Source organism: Corvus cornix, chromosome 5, assembly GCF_000738735.6.
Source record: "Corvus cornix cornix isolate S_Up_H32 chromosome 5, ASM73873v5, whole genome shotgun sequence".
NCBI classification, from domain to species: domain Eukaryota; kingdom Metazoa; phylum Chordata; class Aves; order Passeriformes; family Corvidae; genus Corvus; species Corvus cornix.
The window spans coordinates 46555814-46577715 of NC_046335.1; the positions used below are offsets into that span (position 1 = coordinate 46555814).

At 39.3% G+C, this 21902-nt stretch overlaps 1 protein-coding gene across 1 annotated transcript in view; it reads left to right on the forward strand.

The window, feature by feature from the left end:
• MUC2 (mucin 2, oligomeric mucus/gel-forming) overlaps positions 1–21902 on the forward strand; it is a 42877-nt gene that overhangs the window by 18447 nt on the left and 2528 nt on the right. The window contains exons 24-48 of the mRNA XM_039552940.1: positions 273–429; positions 1540–1668; positions 3454–3604; positions 4342–4385; positions 4954–5169; positions 5514–5543; positions 5904–6398; positions 6943–7092; positions 8225–8410; positions 9459–9641; positions 10705–12008; positions 13175–13349; positions 13901–14148; positions 15313–15496; positions 15619–15823; positions 16461–16639; positions 17270–17339; positions 17658–17758; positions 17922–17953; positions 18127–18301; positions 18900–19004; positions 19603–19643; positions 20260–20382; positions 20837–20935; positions 21605–21733. Of these exons, the coding sequence (XP_039408874.1) occupies positions 273–429; positions 1540–1668; positions 3454–3604; positions 4342–4385; positions 4954–5169; positions 5514–5543; positions 5904–6398; positions 6943–7092; positions 8225–8410; positions 9459–9641; positions 10705–12008; positions 13175–13349; positions 13901–14148; positions 15313–15496; positions 15619–15823; positions 16461–16639; positions 17270–17339; positions 17658–17758; positions 17922–17953; positions 18127–18301; positions 18900–19004; positions 19603–19643; positions 20260–20382; positions 20837–20935; positions 21605–21733 (4911 nt within the window). The remainder of the gene's footprint in view (positions 1–272; positions 430–1539; positions 1669–3453; positions 3605–4341; positions 4386–4953; positions 5170–5513; positions 5544–5903; positions 6399–6942; positions 7093–8224; positions 8411–9458; positions 9642–10704; positions 12009–13174; positions 13350–13900; positions 14149–15312; positions 15497–15618; positions 15824–16460; positions 16640–17269; positions 17340–17657; positions 17759–17921; positions 17954–18126; positions 18302–18899; positions 19005–19602; positions 19644–20259; positions 20383–20836; positions 20936–21604; positions 21734–21902) is intronic.

Below are 21902 nucleotides of genomic sequence, written 5' to 3' on the forward strand. Positions count from 1 at the left end.
CTCTGTTAGAAAATGTGGGCACTGCCAAGGACTCTAACTTTTTTTTCAGTCATAACAACTTTTGAAGGAGCTGTATTATTTTAAGTCTATTATTCCCTAAAATATATTGAGCAGCTTCAAGCCTGCAAATGTTTGTTTGTGATTTGGTAACTCTTAGACACTCTTAGGCTCATTCCTGCCCAGCTTAATTCCCATATATCAAGAGCCCTCAAATGTATTAGTTTGAAAACTAATTTGGAGATGAACTGAGGCATCACTTCTTCCCCTGACAGGTGAACCCACTTCCTTTCTATGAAGCTTGTGTTCATGATGCCTGCTCTTGTGACAGCGGTGGAGATTGCGAGTGCTTCTGCTCTGCAGTTGCTGCATATGCCCAGGAGTGTATCAAGGCTGAGGCCTGTGTTTTCTGGAGAACTCCTGATATCTGCCGTGAGTAACAGATAAACACAACTGTACCTTTCTAGCTGCTGTCAGAAAGCCAGTCAAATAAATCATTAGTAGAGTCACTGCAAGGTCATGCTGGCTACTCAGTGAAATCTATTTTCTCAGCATATCAGGGAGAAAACAGGGCTAGTAAATTTGTATATTTCAGTTGTCTTTTATTCAGCCTGGCTCTTCTCTTCTCTTTTCTCTTCTCTTCTCTTCTCTTCTCTTCTCTTCTCTTCTCTTCTCTTCTCTTCTCTTCTCTTCTCTTCTCTTCTCTTCTCTTCTCTTCCTCTGCTATCTTTCTTCTCTCTCAGTTCTTCAAATTATTCAGAGTTTGATTTTAGCAAAAAGTATATAACCCTCCTGTGCTGTAGCACTGAACCTAATCAGTGTTGTGTATGTTAAGTAGTGTCTATTAGTGGTGCTAATACTCATACCAGTACGTCATAAATTAATGTAAATAACATTTAAATTAATATTGCCCAAAATTTGCTCAAGTCAAAATTTTGAGATTCTAAGTAGCAGAAATTAATAATTTTTTAATTTTAAAAATTCAGTCAGATTCAGAATTTGGACTAATTTGAGTTTTTAAGTGTAAGAAGCCAGTGGAAAAAAATTTTAAGTTTCATTCATCTCTGATATATTAGTTACAAAAGCTCCTTCCTCTCTCTGTAACTGTCTAAGCTGAATTTAAGTTGTATTCGTAATGTCTCATATGCTTCCTCTTGGACTCTCAGCTTATGTGATACAGCAAGATGGAACTATTTTGTATAAAATGGAAAAATATTTAGGAGTTTGCTAGTAGCTATGGAAGAAAAATACTCTCAGAAATATACCCTTAATTTTAAACCAAAATAATTTTTTAAAATTTTTTTCTTTATGATTTGAAGCATTTTTACTCAGTGGCTGGAATATTTAGAATGAAAATTTTGGGCAACAGTGTTTTGATGTATCGTAAGTTTAAGCAGAGTAGGCAAAAGTCCAGGTCTTGTACCTCCAGAGAAATTTGGCTGGCTTAACTTGTAGACTCATGTAGCTTGTACCTTTAAAGGCCTGCTCAGAACTGCATTCTGGCAACCTTGTTTTTAACCAGCTTCTCTCTTTTCTCATCAGCGATATTCTGTGACTACTACAACCCTCGCAATGAGTGTGACTGGCACTATGAGCCTTGTGGCAGTAATATCACAACCTGCAGGATGATCAATAATGTCAGCACCAACTTTACAATACCATTACTGGAAGGTAATAAATTCCTTGCCATTTTATATTGTGCTTTGTATAACTTTGTTCAGGTATCTTTTAATAATTATGGACTAGTCAGTGAATTTGATGAGATGTTCCTAAATCCGATGTGTTGAATTTGCCTCCAGTCTTACATAAACGTTTCCTATAATGTAATTTATTATTTATTAACGTCAATGGGTGATAGTTACATAAAACTAGGTCTCTGCTTGGATAATATCCCAAAACATGCAATATAATTACATCATGGTTATTTTGAATCCCATGCTAAAGTGTTTCAAAAGGAAAATCTTTGATATGGCAAAGAAGCAAGTCACTGATAGTTGGGGGTTTTTAAAGTTATCATTTTTTATGCATCAGATCATCTTGCCTTTACTAGATTAATGTGCAACATTCACGTACCTGGAAGATAAATATCTTTCATAGCAGACATACTGATGCTGCTATAGATCAGATTCTTAATGGAGATTCTATTTCATTTGTAGATGCGAAATTAGTAGGTGACAGTCCTTGTGGTTGATAATGGAACAGGAATTTCACATGAAAGGGACTGCAATGATCCAAGAATCTGAAAGACTTTACAAGTATTTTCTGGCTTACCACATGGTAAAGCTGGAGAAAAAAGCCATATTTTCAGCCATATAGCCTTTTTGGTCTGGACTGGAAGCACTTATCTCCAGTTTAGGGGTTGGCAAGAAATGCCTTGAGTTTGACTTTGCTTTGAACTTCTGGTAAAAAAATTAAAAGAAAAAACTCAAACAAACCGAAACTCAAGAGAAACAAAACAAAACAAAACACCACCAAAAACCCCTACTAAAAAATCAACAAAAATCCCGAACCAAAATATATTTTAAAAACCCAATAAACCTCTGTGTTTTAAAATAAATTGCCTTATATTATTAGAAAGGCTTGGGAAGTGTCAAAAGGCAGATTATTGTATATCCAATTGTCTTTCTGAATTATTTTTGTTTAATTTCAATAGAAATACAGAGCACACCTATTTTTGTGAGGACATCTTAAGTACAGTCTGGTAGTATAAAGTGACTTTTAAGTACCAGTTAATTACGTGGTGCTTCAGTTTAAAGGCTATTTAGAACTCCAGTACAGTATAAACAGGACTTCATATCATTAATAATTGGACTTAATAGGAGTTTATTTGGAGGAAGGAGATATAATAGTAATAACAGAATAATATTTTTAAGTGTATTTACATGAGAAGTGGAATGAGAATTGACAGTCGATTAATCCCTTGCAGTGAAGTTTGGATCACTGCCCGAGGGTAAGGAAAAGCACAGATAAATTATTTGTTTGAGATAGAGATACTTGGTGTATATAAGGTATATAAACAAGGTCTAATGTTCCAAGAAATGTAGTGAAAAACGTTTGTTAGTGAATCTGCTTCCATATTCCTCATGAAAGTTTTCTTGATATAGTGATCTGTACAAGAATTGGGGTGTTTCTTTGTCTTAAAATTACTAGCTGCCCATGGAAAGGAGTATAAATTAGGGATTTCTCCAAGGTATTGAACTAAGAAAAAAAAACATCACTAGTTTTCATAAAAAAACCTCTTACTTAATCCTCCTCACCCCAGTATTATCAATGAGAACTGTTTAAGTCTTTTGGAAAGACTAATTGTCCACAGATTGATTTGAGTGGGAAGTTTTAGATTTCTTTCACTATGCTTGATTCAGTGAGAATAATTTACCTTCAGAAGGTAACATATCACTGAGTTAACTTTTTATACTTTTTCTTCATCCTGTATTCTGTTCTACCTGTCATCAATAGGTTGCTACCCCAGATGCCCTATGGACAAGCCTATTTATAATGAAGAGACAAAGGAATGTGTGACTGAAGATGAATGTGGGTGTTACATTGAAGGTGGAATCCATATACCCCCTGGGCAAGAAGTACCCACAAAAGAGAACTGTACAATATGGTATATAAAAATTACTTGCATTAATTCAGGAAATAATTTGTGTATGCTGAGCCCCTCGTTTATTTTACTGGGCCTCAGATGCAACTTCAGCTGAAGAGCTGGTATATTCTTGCATTTCATAATTTTCCAAACCCCTAATAATCCAGATTTCAGGTTGGTAGTGTTATTACAATAAGTGTATTAGCAAATTCACTAATTATACCTGTCAACTGTCATAAATTATATAATGGCATGAAACCTGGATTAACTTCTAAAACAACCTGTAGATTCTCACGACTCTTTGGGAAGAGAGGGGCTACTCTGCCTTGCATTCTCACTTAGAACTGGGACTTCAGAATCACTGTAATCTGAAATACTCTTGCCCCGAAAGAGATAGTTGAGCCCCAACTGTTCATGCTTAGAGTATTAGCAATGATAGCACTTATACCTCTGGCTCCACATGGTGACCAGAGAATAATCTGATCTAGCTGTAAGTTCACTCTGCAAAACAGTTGTTACTGCAGTATTGCAACTTGCAACACAAAGTGTTTCATGGCAGTTTTAAGATGTTGTACTAAAAGTAGTGACTTAGTTTAAAAGAAAAATGGTGGGTAATACTAGAAAATATGCCCAGAAAACTATCCAGTAGTGTGAATGAAGATCAGATGATAAATATCTATGTTTCTGTGCTCTTGACTCTGCTAACTGGTGTCATAAAACATCAGCAACATTCTAATTTTTGAAAATTTTTCTTTTAGTATCTGTGTCCCCTCAGGATCCATAGAGTGTAAACCACTCCCAGGTAAATAACGTTTGGGTTTTTCTGGAAACAAAAAGAAAAAAATGCATAGAGCTGCTATGTCTGACTCTACAATAGACTTAGTATTGATTTAGAATAATTCTTTCCTGTGCTAGTGGAAGTTGTGACTGAAGAAAATTCGGCAGCACTTTTGTTGAACCTTGCTGTTAGTACTTCTGGCTCAACCTTTTTCTCATGTCCCTTCATTCTTTCTCCCCATGTCCCATATCCAAACGAATGGATTTTGCTACAAGAGGTTGCACTTCCTGAACATGTAGTTATTATATAAAAAGTGTCAGATAGTAAATTGCAATTATTATTTTTCTCAGAACATTTTAAAACCTACTTTCTAAGTCTGTACCACCAGGCATTTTATGCAGGACTTGATTAAATATGTTCTAACATTGCTTTAAATCTAAAGATAAATTAGCACAATATAGTAGATCTAAGTTCCAGGTACATCTCTGAAAAACATGCATGACTCATGTAAATGCTCTCTTGTCCATAAATATTTTGCCTCTGCCTCTTACATGGTAGTAGAAAAATTGCACAGTAAAGCTCTTTCTTGCAGGGTGTCCTTGTGTCATCAATGGAACGAGTTATGAAGTGGGTGCTATTGTGGGACAAGTACAGGATGGTGACATGTGTATAACGTACATTTGTGCAGAAAATGGTTCTGTAGTTCCTGGTGATGTCTATCCTTGTCCAACATCTTCACCTACAACCATTTCAACCTCCTTCCCTTCCAATACTCTTACCACCACCACCACCATCACCACCACCACAGGTAAATCATTAATACAGATGTGATCTAAAAATTGCTTTCTTTAAGGAAAGTATTTTAAATACAGAATGTACAATCATATGGGATTATAGTTGACACAGATAGAGCAATATTTATGGATTGTTTTATCACACCACACTAAGAAAGGCTTTTAGCATTTTGAGTTGATTTATTTCTTATGAAAGAAATTTTAAGTATAAATGTACAGGGTGCCTTCCTATTTCTGAAAAACCATGCTAGCTTTTCAATATCCTAATGGGATAGTAGAAGTATTGTCAAGAGTGTCAGAAAAAAATATACTATTTTATTTCTTTTGAAATTATAATCTCTTTTTTTTTCTATTTCAGTTACCACTACAAGCCATCCAGAAACTACAAGTAAGTTATAAATACAAACCAAAGTTGTTAAAAATGTCAAATGAATATTTAAAGAAGAGTAAATTAAAGACAATTACTACAGAAAAACATATTTTAAACAAAAATGAATAGTTTTTTATAATTTCAAAAGTGTCATTAGTATAGAGAGAAGGACCTTTAAAGGCTTCCACTTGGTGATTTTACTTTGATGCAAAACTTCCAGTATGAAGACCTGGTAATACAGAACTGATTTTAGAACTCTTTTCTTTGGAAAGATGACAAATTGCAATGCACTTCTCTAGTCCTGAATGGAAGAAAATAAAAAATGGATCTTCTCAGGATGTTCTCTGTAAACTCTGAAATCTCTGTCTTTTCTTGCAGCTCCATGTTTTGGACTAATCTGTGATTGGACTGAGTGGTTTGATGTTAGTAAACCTGAAGAAGGTGGTGGTGACTATGAAACATATGATGAAATAAGAAACCATGGAAACAAAATATGTACAGCTCCTGAACAAATAGAATGCAGGGCTAAGGATAAACCTGATGTGAGCTTAGATGACCTTGGTCAGAAAGTAGAGTGTAATGTTACATATGGATTAATCTGTAAAAATGATGAGCAAGATGTTACTATGTGGCAGCTTTGCTATAATTATGAAATCAGAGTAAACTGTTGTGAGTGGCAGGAAATTCCTTGTGGGCCTACAATTACACCTACTATACCACACACTCCAGCTTCAACCACCACCAAGACAACAGTACCCACCACCACTACAACCAGGACTTCAACAGAAATTACCACCCCGCCTGTACACATCCATTCCACAACAAGTGAGCATACACCATCGGTTCCCTCTCCAGTAACTTCAACATCTACAGGTATTTAACAGAAAAATACTCTGTCATCTTACTTTGTGATTGGAGAAATAAAGTGCTGGCTACTAAAGGCAGGTCACAGGCATAGAAAACGTTGATCTGGAAGGAAGTCTTACTTAGGAGGATTTGGAGTTTTAAGTTTCTGCTGGAGACAATACTCCCAGAAGGACCTGCTGTGTGAGAAAAGAGAGGCCATGCTTCAAACTCTTGTTGCTAGAGGCATTTTCGGGGCAGGGCTGTGCAGGCTTCCTTCTTCAGGCTGACATGATCTTTCTGATTTTGTCAGAGGCACCTTCCAGCACCATGCCTAATCTCTTCACTAGGAAAGGAGGGCCATGACTATCTCTGTGCATGGATGCCAAGGATTCTGCTTTCTGGGGCCAGAAAGGGAGGGCTGGTACTATGGACCTTTGCTGTGCTAAGGGTGGGCTGACCTGTCTATGTCTGTGGCAGCTGCCTCATGCCCAGCTTCTGTCAAGTTCCTATTGAGTTGCACTCATGCCTTTGTGCCTTTGTCTGTTTTCTCTGTCCCTGCTCTTTCCAACAGGCACACCGAGCACAGCACCCCCTACACAAGAATTGACAACCACTTCCACATCACCGGAGACTCCCACCACAACCACCACCACCACCACCAGCCCTACGAGCACAACGACCACTGTTACTGGATCACCAACACCCACCCCAACTCCTGGAGGTATGTTCCCAAAAGTAATAATTCTCACCAAAACCCCTGTGCCCCCAAGTACAGAATCGACAAAAAATTCTCTGATTCTGTTGTCATTTGTGGCCTTGCTGTGGGAGTAGTGAAGGCCCATGAACACCTCCATATGTGTCTCTGTATGGGATCAAGGATGGGTGTAACTTCTGGTCACCCCAGGAAAAGTCCTGTGGCCAAATCTGGCCCTTGGGCTGACTATTTCATAAGGAACAAGGATTTAGAGGTCCCTGAGAGAAGGTCTTGTCTTTCTTGACTCAACAGTGCTTCAAGGGGGTATTTCAAGCTGGTTCCCAGCTTAGACAGATGCTGAAGTGATGGGAATGTTGCTTTTGCTGCTGTTGGAAAATGTCCTTCAGCTGGGCAGAATGTAGTCACTGGACCCATGGAGTGCAATTGGAGTGGGACTTGGTCTTGTGGCAGTGGCATATCAGGCTCTGTTTGGGTTCAGCTGTGTAGACTTTCCTCCCTTTCTCCTCCTCCTATGCCCTCTCAGTGTTAGTCAGCTGTTAGACATGTAAGAAGGAAGGATTCTTCTGCCAGCCTTTTTGGGAACACTTTCACTCTGCAGACTGCCCCTTGCTGTGAACTTTTGGTCTTTGGCTGACACTTCACCTAGTGAGATCCGCTAGTGCCCAGGGAAGCCCTGCATGAGGATGACATTGAAACAAAGGGGAATCACATGCCAATCAGGCAGGATCATAGTCATGTGCATGCTTCTTCCCTGATCACAGCTTCCCATCTCAGCTCTTACCCCAGGATTTAGCAAGGTGTTCAGGTGATGAGGCAGAGATAGAAAGCCCCAACCAGACTGAAAGCATTATTTCTCCTCATCTCTTACCTGTTGGTAGGTCTCTCTGATTTGTCGAGAAGCACCTTCCAGCACCATCCCTTTGCTCAGAGGGAAGGACTGTGATCCTGTATGTGCATGGATTTCAAATATTTTGCTTCCCCTGGCCAGAAAGGAAGGTGTGGTGCTGTGCTAAGGGTGGGCTGACCTGTCTATGTCTGTGGCAGCTGCCTCATGCCCAGCTTCTGTTCAGTTCCTATTGAGTTGCACTCATGCCTTTGTGCCTTTGTCTGTTTTCTCTGTCCCTGCTCTTTCTAACAGGCACTCCTCCATCCACACCAAGCACACCAAAATCGACAACCACTCCCTGGTCACCGGAGACTCGCACCAGCACCACCAGCCCTATGAGCACAACGATCATTGTTATTGGATCACCAACACCCACGTCAACTACTTCAAGCACATCCTCACCAACACCAACATACACCACCACCCTACCAACTCCAGGTAAATCTCTGGCCTGTGCTGTTGTTTGTTCCCTTCCTGTGGTTGCCCTGAAGCTACATGAGCACCTCAAATTGTGCCTCTCACTGGGATTGGGGACAGGTGTAATTGCAGGGCAACTGTGGAACAGCCTTTGCTTAAAACTTGCCTTTCATCTGGCTCTTTAAGAAGGAGCAAGGTTTTGTGGTTCTGGGGAAAAGGTCTTGGCTTCCCTGACACAATAGGCTACAAGGAGAAATTTTGTGCTGTTTCCTAGCTTAAGCAGATATGGAACTGTTGGAAAGTCTTGCCTTTTTTGCTTCTGGACCTCGTCCTTCAGCTGGCCAGAATGTAGTCATTGGAGGCATGATCTGTAATTGTAGCATTGCTTTGGTGTTTTTGGCACTGGCATTTTAGGCACTGTTTGGACATGGCTGTGTAGACATTCTTCCCTCTCTCCTGTTTCTTTGCCCCATCAGTGCTAAAACTTTTCAGTGGTTATAGATGTAGGAAGAAGGATTCCTCTGCCAGGGTTTTGGGAGGAGTTTCATTCTGCATACTACGTCTTGCTGTGAATTGTGGCCTTTGGGTGACCAGATCCACTATTATGCTGGGATGTCATTTATTAGGGTGACATTGGGAAAACCACATACTCCTGTGCATGCTTCCTTCCCTGGTCACAGCTTCCCATCTCAGCTCTTACCCCAGGATTTAGTGAAGTGTTCTAGGTAATGAGGCAGAGATAAAAAGCCCCAGCCAGATTGAAAGCATTGCTCCTCCTCATTCCTTACCTATTGATAGGTCTCTCTGATTTGTTGAGAAGCACCTTCCAGCACCATCCCCAGTCTCTTTGCTAGGAGAGAAGGGTCATGATAGTTTCTGTGCATGGATTTCAAATATTCTGCTTCCCCGGGTCAGAAAGGTGCTATGGACCTTTGTTGTGCTAAGGGTGGGCTGACCTGTCTATGTCTGTGGCAGCTGCCTCATGTGCAGCTTCTGTCCAGTTCCTATTGGGTCACACTCATGCCTTTGTGCATTTGTCTGTTTTCTCTGTCCCTGCTCTTTCCAACAGGCACACCTCCATCCACACTGAGCACACCAAAATCGACAACCACTCCCTCGCCACCAGAGACTCGCACCACCACCACCAGCCCTACGAGCACAACGACCACTGTTACTGGATCACCAACAACCATCTCAACTCATGGAAGTATTATCACCAGACCCCCAGAAGTTCCACCCACAGAACCAATAAGTAAGTCCCAGGGTTTCATGTCCTTTGTTCATTTTAGAAAGCAGGGTTTATTGGCAGCTTAACATGTATTTTAGTTTCTATACTCTGCACTAATGTAGTTTTGATTATATTTCAAAAATATCCCAGCAGCTTTCAGCAGCAATGTCATATCCCCTACTGTCCCAGTTCACCTGCCTCTGTTAAAGTACATGAAGTACATGAAGGAGTTTGCCTGTCCTTACCCAAATGTGAAAGTTTTCGTTGAAGGACTGTCCTTGTGGGCTGTGTGGGCAGAACCAGTGCATCTTAATTCCTCTAGTATTGTTACTCACTCCTATTATGTACACAGTGCTTCTCTCTCTACCATGTGTCACTTATACCATGCTATAAAAGCACAAACAGATGGCTCTGAGGCTGGCCTGTGAGAATCATGAGCACTTTTTAACATCCTAATAAAAAAACTATTTTAAAGGAGTCTCCATTAGCAACCATAATGAAAACTGGCCATGTGAAAAAGCAGAAAAGTGAATTTGGGGTTCATAGCATCCCAAAATAGCTTGTGGGTGAGTAGTCTTAAAGGCTTGGGCATTAGAAATGGAACACATACTACTCCAGCAACTGCTCAGTTTCTGTAGAATCAAATGACTCTGAGCATAATCAAGGATGGTATGAACATGCCACATGAAGCAGCACAGGGAATAATGGTCTTTCCATAGAATATAGTATCACAGCAATACATAATTAACCAGAGTTCACTGATCTACTCAGTGGATTCCCCTGGATCTAGGACTGCTGAACTCTTCTCTGCAGTATAAAGTTTTAACATTGCAGAAGGTGTTCCCTCTGACACTAATTGTTGACTAAGTGTTTATATCAACGTCTCCTATGCAAGATGTAGGAAATTTTGTTAATAATCCCTCAGTGAGGCAAAAACTGTTAATAAAACAATTTCTGTTTTATTTCTATCTAAAGACCCTATGCTTAGGCTTGTTGAACTACTTATGCTTAGTAGAAAATGAGATGACATTAGGAAGAAAATGCAATTTCCCTGCTTAAAATACTCTGTTTTCTCCCTGTCTTAAAGAGGGTACAACACCAGAATCAGAGACAGGCACTCCAGTTACTCCTTCAGCTACCCCACTGCCAACAACAAGAACGACAGAAATAAGTACAGTGTTTACTGCAAGCACCGCTAGTCAACAGTCAACATCACCAGTGTCAACAAGCCCAGTGACAGCTACCACCTCTGAAGTCACTGAAACAGGATCGACCACCAAGACCACCACTTCAGGCCCCACACCCTCAAGATCCACCAGCACCACACCAGTAACAGAAACACCTGTCCATGAGACCACTACCACCAGGTTCCCAAGCCCTCCAACAGGATTACATACCACCACAACCTCAGGAACAGGCAGCACTCCTGTCACACCATCATCAGTATCAACAACCCCATTCCCTGGAACAGGGTCGACCACCAAGACCACCACTTCAGGCCCCACACCCTCAAGATCCACCAGCACCACACCAGTAACAGAAACACCTGTCCATGAGACCACTACCACCAGGTTCCCAAGCCCTCCAACAGGATTACATACCACCACAACCTCAGGAACAGGCAGCACTCCTGTCACACCATCATCAGTATCAACAACCCCATTCCCTGGAACAGGGTCGACCACCAAGACCACCACTTCAGGCCCCACACCCTCAAGATCCACCAGCACCACACCAGTAACAGAAACACCTGTCCATGAGACCACTACCACCAGGTTCCCAAGCCCTCCAACAGGATTACATACCACCACAACCTCAGGAACAGGCAGCACTCCTGTCACACCATCATCAGTATCAACAACCCCAACCAACCCAGGATCGACCACCAAGACCACCACTTCAGGCCCCACACCCTCAGTGTCCACTCCCCACACCACCACAGTAGGAACAGAAATAAGTACCCCAATGACAACCTCTGCAACTGTTACTACTCCAACAACGTCACCTGCTGTCACTAGCACCACGACTTCAGGACCATCCTCTCTAGAGTCTACAGCCAGCTCTACTGTATCTCTGCCATCTGTATCAACCAGCCCTGTGTTCACCACCACCTCTGGTACTACTCAAACAGAAAGCTTTACCACCACTTCAGGAACCACCTCTAGCAGTTTTATCACAATCAATGCAACCACCACCTCCACCACCTTCAAACCCCTTCCCCCTGGCTCAACTACTACATCTGGGCCTACTGCAACATCAACTGCAGTCACCACTACAGGAAGTTCTACACACAGTGCAACTCCTCCAGTTAATGGCTCAAGTTCAACTACAGGTCTAATACCAACCACTCCTAAAAAAACTTGTACTATTTTCCCTAATGAATCTTATGAGGTGAGTAGATTTTGTGCTTTCATTCTGCTTTGGATGGAGACTAGACACATAACTTCAATGTTAGTAAGATACAGAGTAGGCATTAATGTGGAAAGGAAAGGAAGTATCAGTCTGTTCTATTTCTTTAGTTTTCTTGGGTATCAGCAGGACTTCCAATGATATTTGGGTTGATAGCTTATATACTGCTATTAGCTCTTCAAGGATAGCTTTTAAAGAGCTTTCTGCAAGGAGCTAGATCACAATTCAGTTTTTGTCTTTATTGTAGTATAGCTCTGATGAAGAGGAAACCAAGACCTAAGTGGTGCTAAGCTGTCTTTTCTATTTCTGCTTTTGAATAAGTCCAGAGTGGGTAAAAGTTTGTGTGTTTACACTGCAGCCCAACAAAAATCCACAGGGCTGCATTTGTCTGAGTTTGGAATGAGTCATGCTTGTTCACAGTCTGGTTTCAGGAGAGGACTGTGAAACAGATCACTGCATTTAAATGCTTGTGAAATTTGACTCAGAGTTCTTTTTTTTTTTTGAACCCTCCACCTCTGACACAGACAAGTTAGTGTTCTGTACATTTCTAAAGCCTCCTCACAGCTCAGATGCCTACCAACTTGCTCAGTAGGTCTGCAGGAATAAAAATCATTCATGGCTGAAAAACTGGTAGAAGATATAAAAAAATGCATACAATCACAATGCATACACGTAATCACCTTGGACATTTCTCCCTGAACAGTTGGTATTCACTGTAGCTTTAGCTGTTAATCTGTTCTAGGGCATTCATGGAAGGGAATTGATCATATATTGGCCATTCATATTGATCAGCATCTTTCACTGTTGATTAGAGAGGGTGTCTAGGTGATGAGATTAGATCAGACATCTCAGTTTTAGACAGCTGAAAATAGAAAAGGTGATTCCCATATCAGTTTACTGGCTCGACTTTTGTAAGCAATGCTTTTCACTTAGCAGCTGTCAGTTTTCCTAGCTCATCTTGCAGATCCAGATAGTGCTGACTGATGCACTTCCATCCTATTTTCAGATTTCTGGTGGGGAAAGAATTGTCAATAAACATACGGCATTTTAAAAACTGGCAGAAGATATTCAGGCATAACTGTTGTTAGTCTCATTGCTTCCTAAGGTTTGTCTCTGTCTCCTCCCTTCTCCTCTCTTTTCAAACACAGGAAGGTGACTCATGGTGGCTCTGTGAATGCATTAAGGCAATATGTGTAGAAGACAACGTTGTCCAGGTGATTCCAGTAATCTGCAATCCACCTCCAAAACCCACATGCGCCAATGGACTTTCTCCTGTGCCAGTCATTGATGAGGATGGATGCTGTTGGCACTGGGAGTGTGATTGTAAGTATATATTTTGTTGAATATTTAATCTCCTGAGGGAACAATACTACTGTCAAGACCAATAATATTTATCAGGGAACAAGTATCGTGCAGAAGACTGTGACCCAGTCTTCTAGTGTTGGTTAGTTTGCTGATTCTTTTCAGCTAATTGAGGGATTTGGTTAAGTTGCCATTATCTCTACATAACTGATGTGTTAATAGAGTAAATTGGTCTCCCAAAGTAGGATTTAAATGTCCAGATGGAGACATCTATAGGCTAGAAGCCTGTATATATTCTTTGTTCAGATGATTGGTAAAGATATATCTATGGTACAGTTAATCTTATTCTCAGCTGTCTGCCATTAATGTCAGATGAACTGTGCATTGAAAGTGGAAGTGGTTTTTATTGATGACTTCTAGCTAATGAGCTCATGCATTGACATATGCACTTCGTTAAAATTAAAATGCCCAAAGTTCAGTGAGATGTTTCCCATACCTACAGATTTTGCTTGTAGTCTGGTATGATTTGATATGTTGCCATAAGAGCCTAACTTAGCTGTATGTTTTTTTAGGCTACTGCACTGGCTGGGGAGATCCCCATTACATGACTTTTGATGGATTATACTACAGCTTTCAAGGGAATTGTACATATGTCCTTGTGGAAGAGATCAATAAGAAAGTTGACAACTTTGGTGTCTACATTGATAACTACTATTGTGATGCACGGGATGTAGTGTCCTGTCCTCGAACACTCATCGTGAGACACGAGACTCAGGAAGTGAGGCTGAGAACAGCACAACCAAATACTCTACAAGTAGAGGTACTAGAGAATGTTACCATTGATTTCTTGATTCAGATATTAATACTGCATCAACAGGATAATTATATTCACAAAGTTTGGGGAAAAAATTAATCTGTCTTTTAGATTCAGTAACAGTTTAGATTATAAAATTGGACTGCTTCGAAGGACTTCAAAGGACTACTGCAAAGCATTTTTTGACTCTGAATATGGGGGAAAAATTCTACGACTTCTTGTCTTTTTAATCTCAAATCTTTGTAGATCTCTCCTAAATACACAAATGTGGACAAATTGCTAAGAGGCAAGGATATAAAATAAGTTAATTTATAATTAACATTAATGTAACAAAGGAGAACAATGTGGAATGGGAGGAGATAATGTAAGGTAGACATAACAATAAAGTGCTGGCCTGAAGCATTTTTTAAAAGTACCATTAGTAAGTAGCTTTGACTTGTGTGGCCTTGTTAATTTTTCAGAATAAGACACTTATATGTGTATTCCATTAATAAATGTGATGTCACAGGTTTTGGGCTTCAAAATTGGTGAGAAGTGTTTGGGGCTTTTTATAGCTTTGTGCTGTTTGTTTGGTTTATTTTTGTACATTACTGTGTGAGAATATTACAAGTTAGGTTGCAACATATTGTTGAAAATTTACAACATTTAGATCTCTTTTTTTTCTCTAAAGCAAAGAAATCTCCCATTGCTGAGTATAAGTAGTAGTGTTAGTTTCACAGGTATATCATGGCTACTGTATTTAAGTAAATAATACAGTTTCAGTCTTATTTCTTTTATTTAATTTTCCTACAAGCATGTTCTCTTTATGCCAAGAAAATGTTCCCTTTGTGCCTAAAACGTTATACCATAAGAATTTAAGAGAATTTTATATTCCACTTTCATGAGGAGTCCTTGATGCCATAGTCACTCTAATAAGTCTGCTGAATGTTAGGATTTATCTGGTTTAAACCTTGAATTTTTAGCCTCATTTGTCCGAGGTTGATAGGTTTTCTGTGGCTCAGAGAAGAAAAGTTTGACTTTCCAGTAACAAAGGAAACACAGGAACACTTGTTACAAATTAAAAGGATATTATTTACCTTTGCATTCTCTCTGCAAAGCAAAGGAACAGTCAACTGTTTTGAAAAGTCAAACTAAACATATGCCTCTTTTCTATTTTTCTTTATTTATTAGGTGACAGTAAACAACCAGCTTGTGGCTTTGCCTTACAAGAAGTTTGGTGTGAGCATCTATGAGTCAGGCATAAATCGTGTTGTGGAAATTCCTGAGCTGAAAATGAATGTGACTTACAACGGCTTGTCCTTTTCTATCAGAATGCCCTACAGTCTGTTTGGCAACAACACCCAGGGACAGTGTGGTAAGGCTTACTCTTCTAATTTTTGGACTCTCAGAAAACCACGATGACAGCCCTGCTGCAAAGATTAATGGAATTTCCTAGCAAATCTGTGAGTGAATTCTTTCTCACCTTACCACCCTTAGGTACTTGCAATAACAACACCGCAGATGACTGCATGTTGCCAGATGGAAACATTGCAGAAAACTGTGAAATCATGGCAGATCATTGGCAAGTTGTTGATCCTTCAAAACCACAGTGCTCTCCAGGCCTAGTTCCTACAGGTCCACCTAGCACAACACCAACACAGCCTTGCAAAGAATCTTCCATCTGCGAACTTCTTTTGGGAAGGTAACATTCCTCTTGGTTTTGCAAGCCTTTGGTCTTTGATTTAAATGGAAATTTTAGGATTAATTCATCAGTGAAAAGTTTTTCTAACTATTGCTCCTTTTCTTGTATCTCTATGGTTGCTTCCACTCTTTTACTTTTCCTGGTTTTTATTTTTTGCTGACAGTTTCTTTCAACCCTCTGGTTGCCACATTAACCTTTGTTTATGTTCCCACGTTCTTCTACACTCTCTGCTCTCCCCTGTTTCATGTTCTTGCCTTTTCCCACGTTTACTTAGCAGAAAACAGAGTCCAACTGAAAACAGAGATCTTATTTTTTAGAACACCATGTCAGAACTGAAAAAGAAAAAAAATCAAAATCTCTTTAAAGGGGTAACACATGGTTGCACCCAATAATATACAGCTCCTGGACTCAAAATGTTAATGTCTAAGTGTTTTGTAGGTGAAGGAAGAATACTTTAAGATATGTTGAAAGATTACAATCTGGATAAGTGCTCTTAGCACAAATCTCTCATCGATAGTCCACATCCACGTGTTCTTAATCTCCCACATCCACTGTTGCCACATCATAACGTGTTAAGCACATTGAAAAATGTATGGATCATTCAGTAACTAATAATGATAAATATTTCTGTTTCTAGTGTGTTCGAGCCGTGCCATGCACTTGTCCAGCCTGACAAGTACTATGCAGCGTGTGTTTTTGATAGCTGTGTACTTCCCAACCTAGACCTGGAATGCTCAAGTCTGCAGATCTATGCTGCCACCTGTGCTGATCAAGGTGCATGCATTGACTGGAGAAAGCACACCAACGGTGTATGCTGTAAGTATCTGGCCATTCTTCTTGAAATGTTAAGGAAGATCACGTGGAACTGTTTCAGCAATAATGTCATACTGCTTTCAGAGTAATGAAGACACCAACAAATCACACCAGCTGGTTTCCTTAAGTAATTTTGCAGGTAACATTTTTAACCATGGAAATGTTAAATGGACCTGCAAAAATATACATGTATTGACTGTGCCAGAAACATCTGTATCAGTACATACTTTTTTGTAAGTAGGCAGTTCTGTGCTTTGCAGGCATCAGCAGATCACTCTCTATTTGGTGCATTAGTTTTCATCTGTAGTAAGAGCACAAAGGGTAGGAACACATTCCCCTTTGAGAACTTGTGCAAAAGAGACTGAAATAATGGGAAAAAATTGTAATCAAGATGTAGACTCTTGGCTTTATCACCTCAGTGTAAACTACAGTACTATATGGCTAAATTGCACAAAATTATTCCAGTTAGAGACATGAGTCAGATATCTGGGATTTTTTTCTCTTTGCTTCTCAAGATTGCCATAGATACATAGGAAAAGGAGCAACCAGTGTTTAAGTTCTTAGCATAAGGCCATGGGGCTTTTATATGATATTGTCACTGAGCTGTTCCTCCTTTTTGTTTTTCCATTTCAGCTCATGAATGTCCCCCAGGTAAAGAGTACAGAGCATGTGGTCCTATTAAAGAGATGACCTGCAAATCAAGGTAAAAAATTCCTTCACAGTTAGTTATAGCTTGTACAACTGTTCAGTCATATCTAATGCTCAGGTGAATGAGCAAAATCAACCTCCTCTCATGTCTTAAACTGACTGTCAAATTTATTAGCACTGTTCTGTTGATCTTAAATCTGTGTGCCTGAACTGTTTCTGGTGTTTGGCTTTATCAAACACAAACACCGACAATCCCCAATCACGAATGAGCAGATCACTTGCCACTGTATTTTCAGTGAAAGGTTATTTAGCATAATCCTGCTGTATGTGCCTATGAGGTTAATGGTGTTCCTCTGAACATTTTGTCTCACAGAGGACAGAATGACACATCAACTAAACAAGCAGAAGGCTGTTTCTGTCCTAATGGAACCATGCTGTATGACTCCGGTGTGGATGTCTGCGTGAAAACCTGTGGTGAGTTTTACTGCTTCCCTTGGATGCATGTTTGTTTCCTCTTCGTTGTTTCCTTCTTGTTTATGCAACCTAGATTTGACTGTATGCAGTGCTCATACGATGTATAGTAGAGATGCCTCCTGTTATGTGACTGGTAATGGAAATTTTTTTGGTATTTTCCCAGGCTGTGTTGGAGTGGATATGATACCGAGAGAGGTATGATGCTGTATGCTTTTGTATTTCAAGTAGAAGCTTGGGTGGGGAGAGGAGAGTGGTCTCCACGGTGTGATCTTGTTTTGTCATCTCCCAACTTTGTGCTCCTGATTTTACTCCTGTTCCTTTTAATTGGTTACCATGCAATCACTCATTTTATTGTTTTTCAATGACAGTTTGGAGAAAGGTTTACAATGGACTGTCAGGACTGTATTTGCCTGGAAGGTGAACATGGCATTGTATGTGAGCCTCATGAATGTGACCAAAAGAAGGTCACTTGTGATGGAGAAGGCTTCTATGAGATCCAGGAAGTCAATCCTAAAGACCCCTGCTGCCCTCTTTTCACTTGCAGTGAGTTTATACTTTTGTTTCTAGTCTTTCTATACCTCTTGGAAATAGAAAGGAAAAGAGACTGCACTACCTTAGTACCAGAGATCTGCAGGAAGTCACAAAATAGTATCTTTCCTCATGCTTTTTAAAATCAATTGTCCCAGTGCTAGGGAAAATACATTTTAATATTGCAATGATTCAGTATAACTGAATTTACAGTTATGGCACTCAACATAACTCAAGCTATAGTTCTGAGTTCAGGGCCACATTTTATTTAAGCAAAATGCAGATAGATTATTGAATTCTCTGTCAATTTTTATTTTCCAGCAATTGCCTAAAATCCTGGAGAGATGCATATAATGGTGATACTTTATTAACACAGGATAATTGCACAGTAGAAAAAAATTAATAAATTAATACAGTACCCCATATCCAGTGCCTGGATTTACAAAGAAAAAATGTGTTTCCTATCTGCAGTTTGTCTCTTTGAAGAGAATCTGGACTGTTTCCTAGCAATGGAAAGTTCATCCTAAATGCTTTGATAGGTGCTTATTTCTACTAGCTGTGATTTAGTGTACTTTCTGGCTTATTTTTTTTTCTTTTTTTTTTTTTTTCTTAGAATGCAATACAAGCTTCTGCACAGCTAAAGCCCCCAAGTGCTCACTGGGATTTGAAGTTCATTCTTATATTCCCAGTGGTCAGTGCTGTCCTGTGTACCAATGTGGTAAGTCCCTTGGAAATACATTACAATTATTAGCCTTATATTTATTACATAATTTAGCATGACACTTAATAAGACTGTATGCAATAGCCTATGGAAAGAGGTATTAAACACAGTCAGATTCTACAAATTCATTACTATTAAAATTGGTTATTAGTGATACAGTTATGACAGCTAGGAAATGGGATATAGCTCAGGTGGCTCAAGTTCAATTTTCCTGATTATAATTACGCGTAAGAACAGCTACAGAATTAACTGGGATGCTGATCTCAGCTTAATCTAGCAAAAAGTCCCTAGAAGCATCTCCAGTAGAAGACAGATTTACAGTTCTTGGTAACTGAAACAAGGAAGTACTTGTATCTGTTAAGTGGACATTCTTGGTTATGAACTGGACTGCACATACTGGGACGAATCTTCGTCCCTTTTTGCACATGCAGCATTAATTTTTATAACTTATACATGTCCTGTCTGCTACCAGAACTGGGGAGTAATCATATGAATTGTGATTCATTGTGGAAGAAATTAGTTTGGTTAGAGTGGGGTAAAGACATTTTTTATTCTTTTTTCCTGTCTAAATATCTAATTCCTTGCTTATTAACAGTTCCCAAGGGGGTTTGCGTACACGGGAATGCTGAGTTCTTGGTAAGTTTCTGTATCAATAGTCTTCTAAAAATGCTTTAAAGACCAGTTAGTATACTTGATCAGAAGTGCTATGAAGAAGTTTATCCAGTAAAATCAGTATTTTAGAAATTGTCTAATTTCTGTCAGGAGTTTATCAATTTCACAAAGCCTAAATCTTTTCTGAAGTTTCCTGTGTAGGAAAGAAATTGAAGGGCTGCATGTATGTCAGTATCAGAGAGGAATTTGGGTTAAGTGTTCTGGCATTTAAAAAAGTCAGTCCACATTTACTGTCAGCACATTACTGCAGTTTTAAGACCCTGTTTTCAAAAATTAAAAGATATGTAAGTAAGTATTATTCTAACCAAACCTAGATTTCTAATAAATTCTCTTGGGTCTAGTAATTGTACCTGTTCTTTTAATATCAGAGTTTCTCATTGCTATACAGGACTTCAGTAAAGGTATACATTCGGTATTTAAAATGTTGTCTCCATAAATGGCTAGGCAAATAGCTATCCAGTTGTCTTTATGATTTTTTCCTTTTCCATTGCTAGATTTATAGATTTTTAAAAAATTAATAGATGTCTGTCAAACACATACTATCTCCTTAATATGTGATTCTTTTCCTTAAAACTTGTAGCCCAACTCCTCAGTCTTTGTTGACAAGTGTCAGAATTGCTTCTGCACAAATGATGTTAACATCAGCACTCAACTGAATATCATCTCCTGTGAACATGTCCCCTGCAACACATACTGTCAACCAGTAAGTGGCAAGCTTAAAGAAACAAAAGACCCCAAAATACCCATATATGTGAAAATCTGTTTGATCAATGAGTGGTATTAAGCAAAGGACAGGGAGTTGAAACCCAGAGACCAACTCCAGCATGGATATCAACTGTTCTTTGAGCAATCTACTGCCTGAGATTGACTGTGTTACTGAAAGCATTCAGTTCACAATGGCAGGATTAGCTGGGAAATTTCTGTAGACCATGTTGTGGAGTGGTATTTAATTATTATGCATATTTATTGTAGTGCATTAATTTATTCCATTTATAACCTGCTTTTATTACTTGTCTTCTGTTGGTTTGGAACATAGAAAGCCACAAATCTAGAGTGCACTTTGAAGTGTAATCAATTAATGGATTAGTATGTTCTCATTTATTTCTCAAAAATTCATCTATCATCGTGCCTTGTTTTTAACTAATTTTAATTTCTAGGGCTATGAACTTAAACCAGTGAAAGGTGAATGCTGTGGAAAATGTGTGCAGACCAAGTGCATTATACACACAGCAGACAATTCTGAACTCATCTTGAGTGTAAGTATGCTCTATGTCTTATGTCTCCACCAAATCTGTAAAGTTCCCTCTTTCAGAAAGGGAACATCTCCTTGCCAGAGACAAGGCTTTAGTGTAAGTTTCCACCTGAAAGATCAAAATCTCATCTAAAGCAAAACCTAGCTACAATTTTTTGACCTGAAGGTCAAAGGGTAGGTATAATGAAATAAAATTATCTGGAAGGCCCATCTTGGAATGAGAAATCCAATACCATTGGAAGGGGTTTTCTTCCAGTGTCTGGAAGCTTGGGCTTTTCTATGTCATTTGATTTCTGTATGCTGAAAAACACTATTAAAGCCTGCATATGAAACAATTCTGTTGCTCTTGTAGGATGAAGATTTAGGGTTGTTCTTAATTATCGTAAAACAGTCTAGCTTTTTGAAGGCAAAATCCATGGGCATGGATGATTTTGTTAAAGTACGCTATGTACTTTAGAGACATTTTTCTTTCTCAAGGAAAATCCCATGTAAAAGTGAAGATTTTCCCCATGTATGGCATATTGCAATCCATGTCATGATCTGTATCTCAAGTGGCTGTTAACCTAAAAATAATTGACTGGGAAACAAGATGAAAGTCATTATCAGAGGGCAAGAAAATTTCTGTCTGAGCTCCCTTCAGCTTTCCTTACTATGCTTTGCATTTCACTTGCAGCCTGGAGACTTTAAAAATGATCCTCGCAACAACTGCACCATTTATAGCTGTGTAGATGTCCACAACCAGCTTATCGCTTCCACATCTGAGATTACCTGTCCAGCATTCAATGAGGAGAGCTGCAAACCTGTAAGTAAAAATGGAAAATTCACTCTCTACTTGATACATAGATTACTTCAGTTTAGTTCAGCCATCTAACTAACAACAAAAGTAAAATTTAGCTCTGATAACCTTTCATGATATTTTCTCAGTCCTAAGGGTGAAAGTTCCAGATGCATCCATGCACAGCCCTATAGAG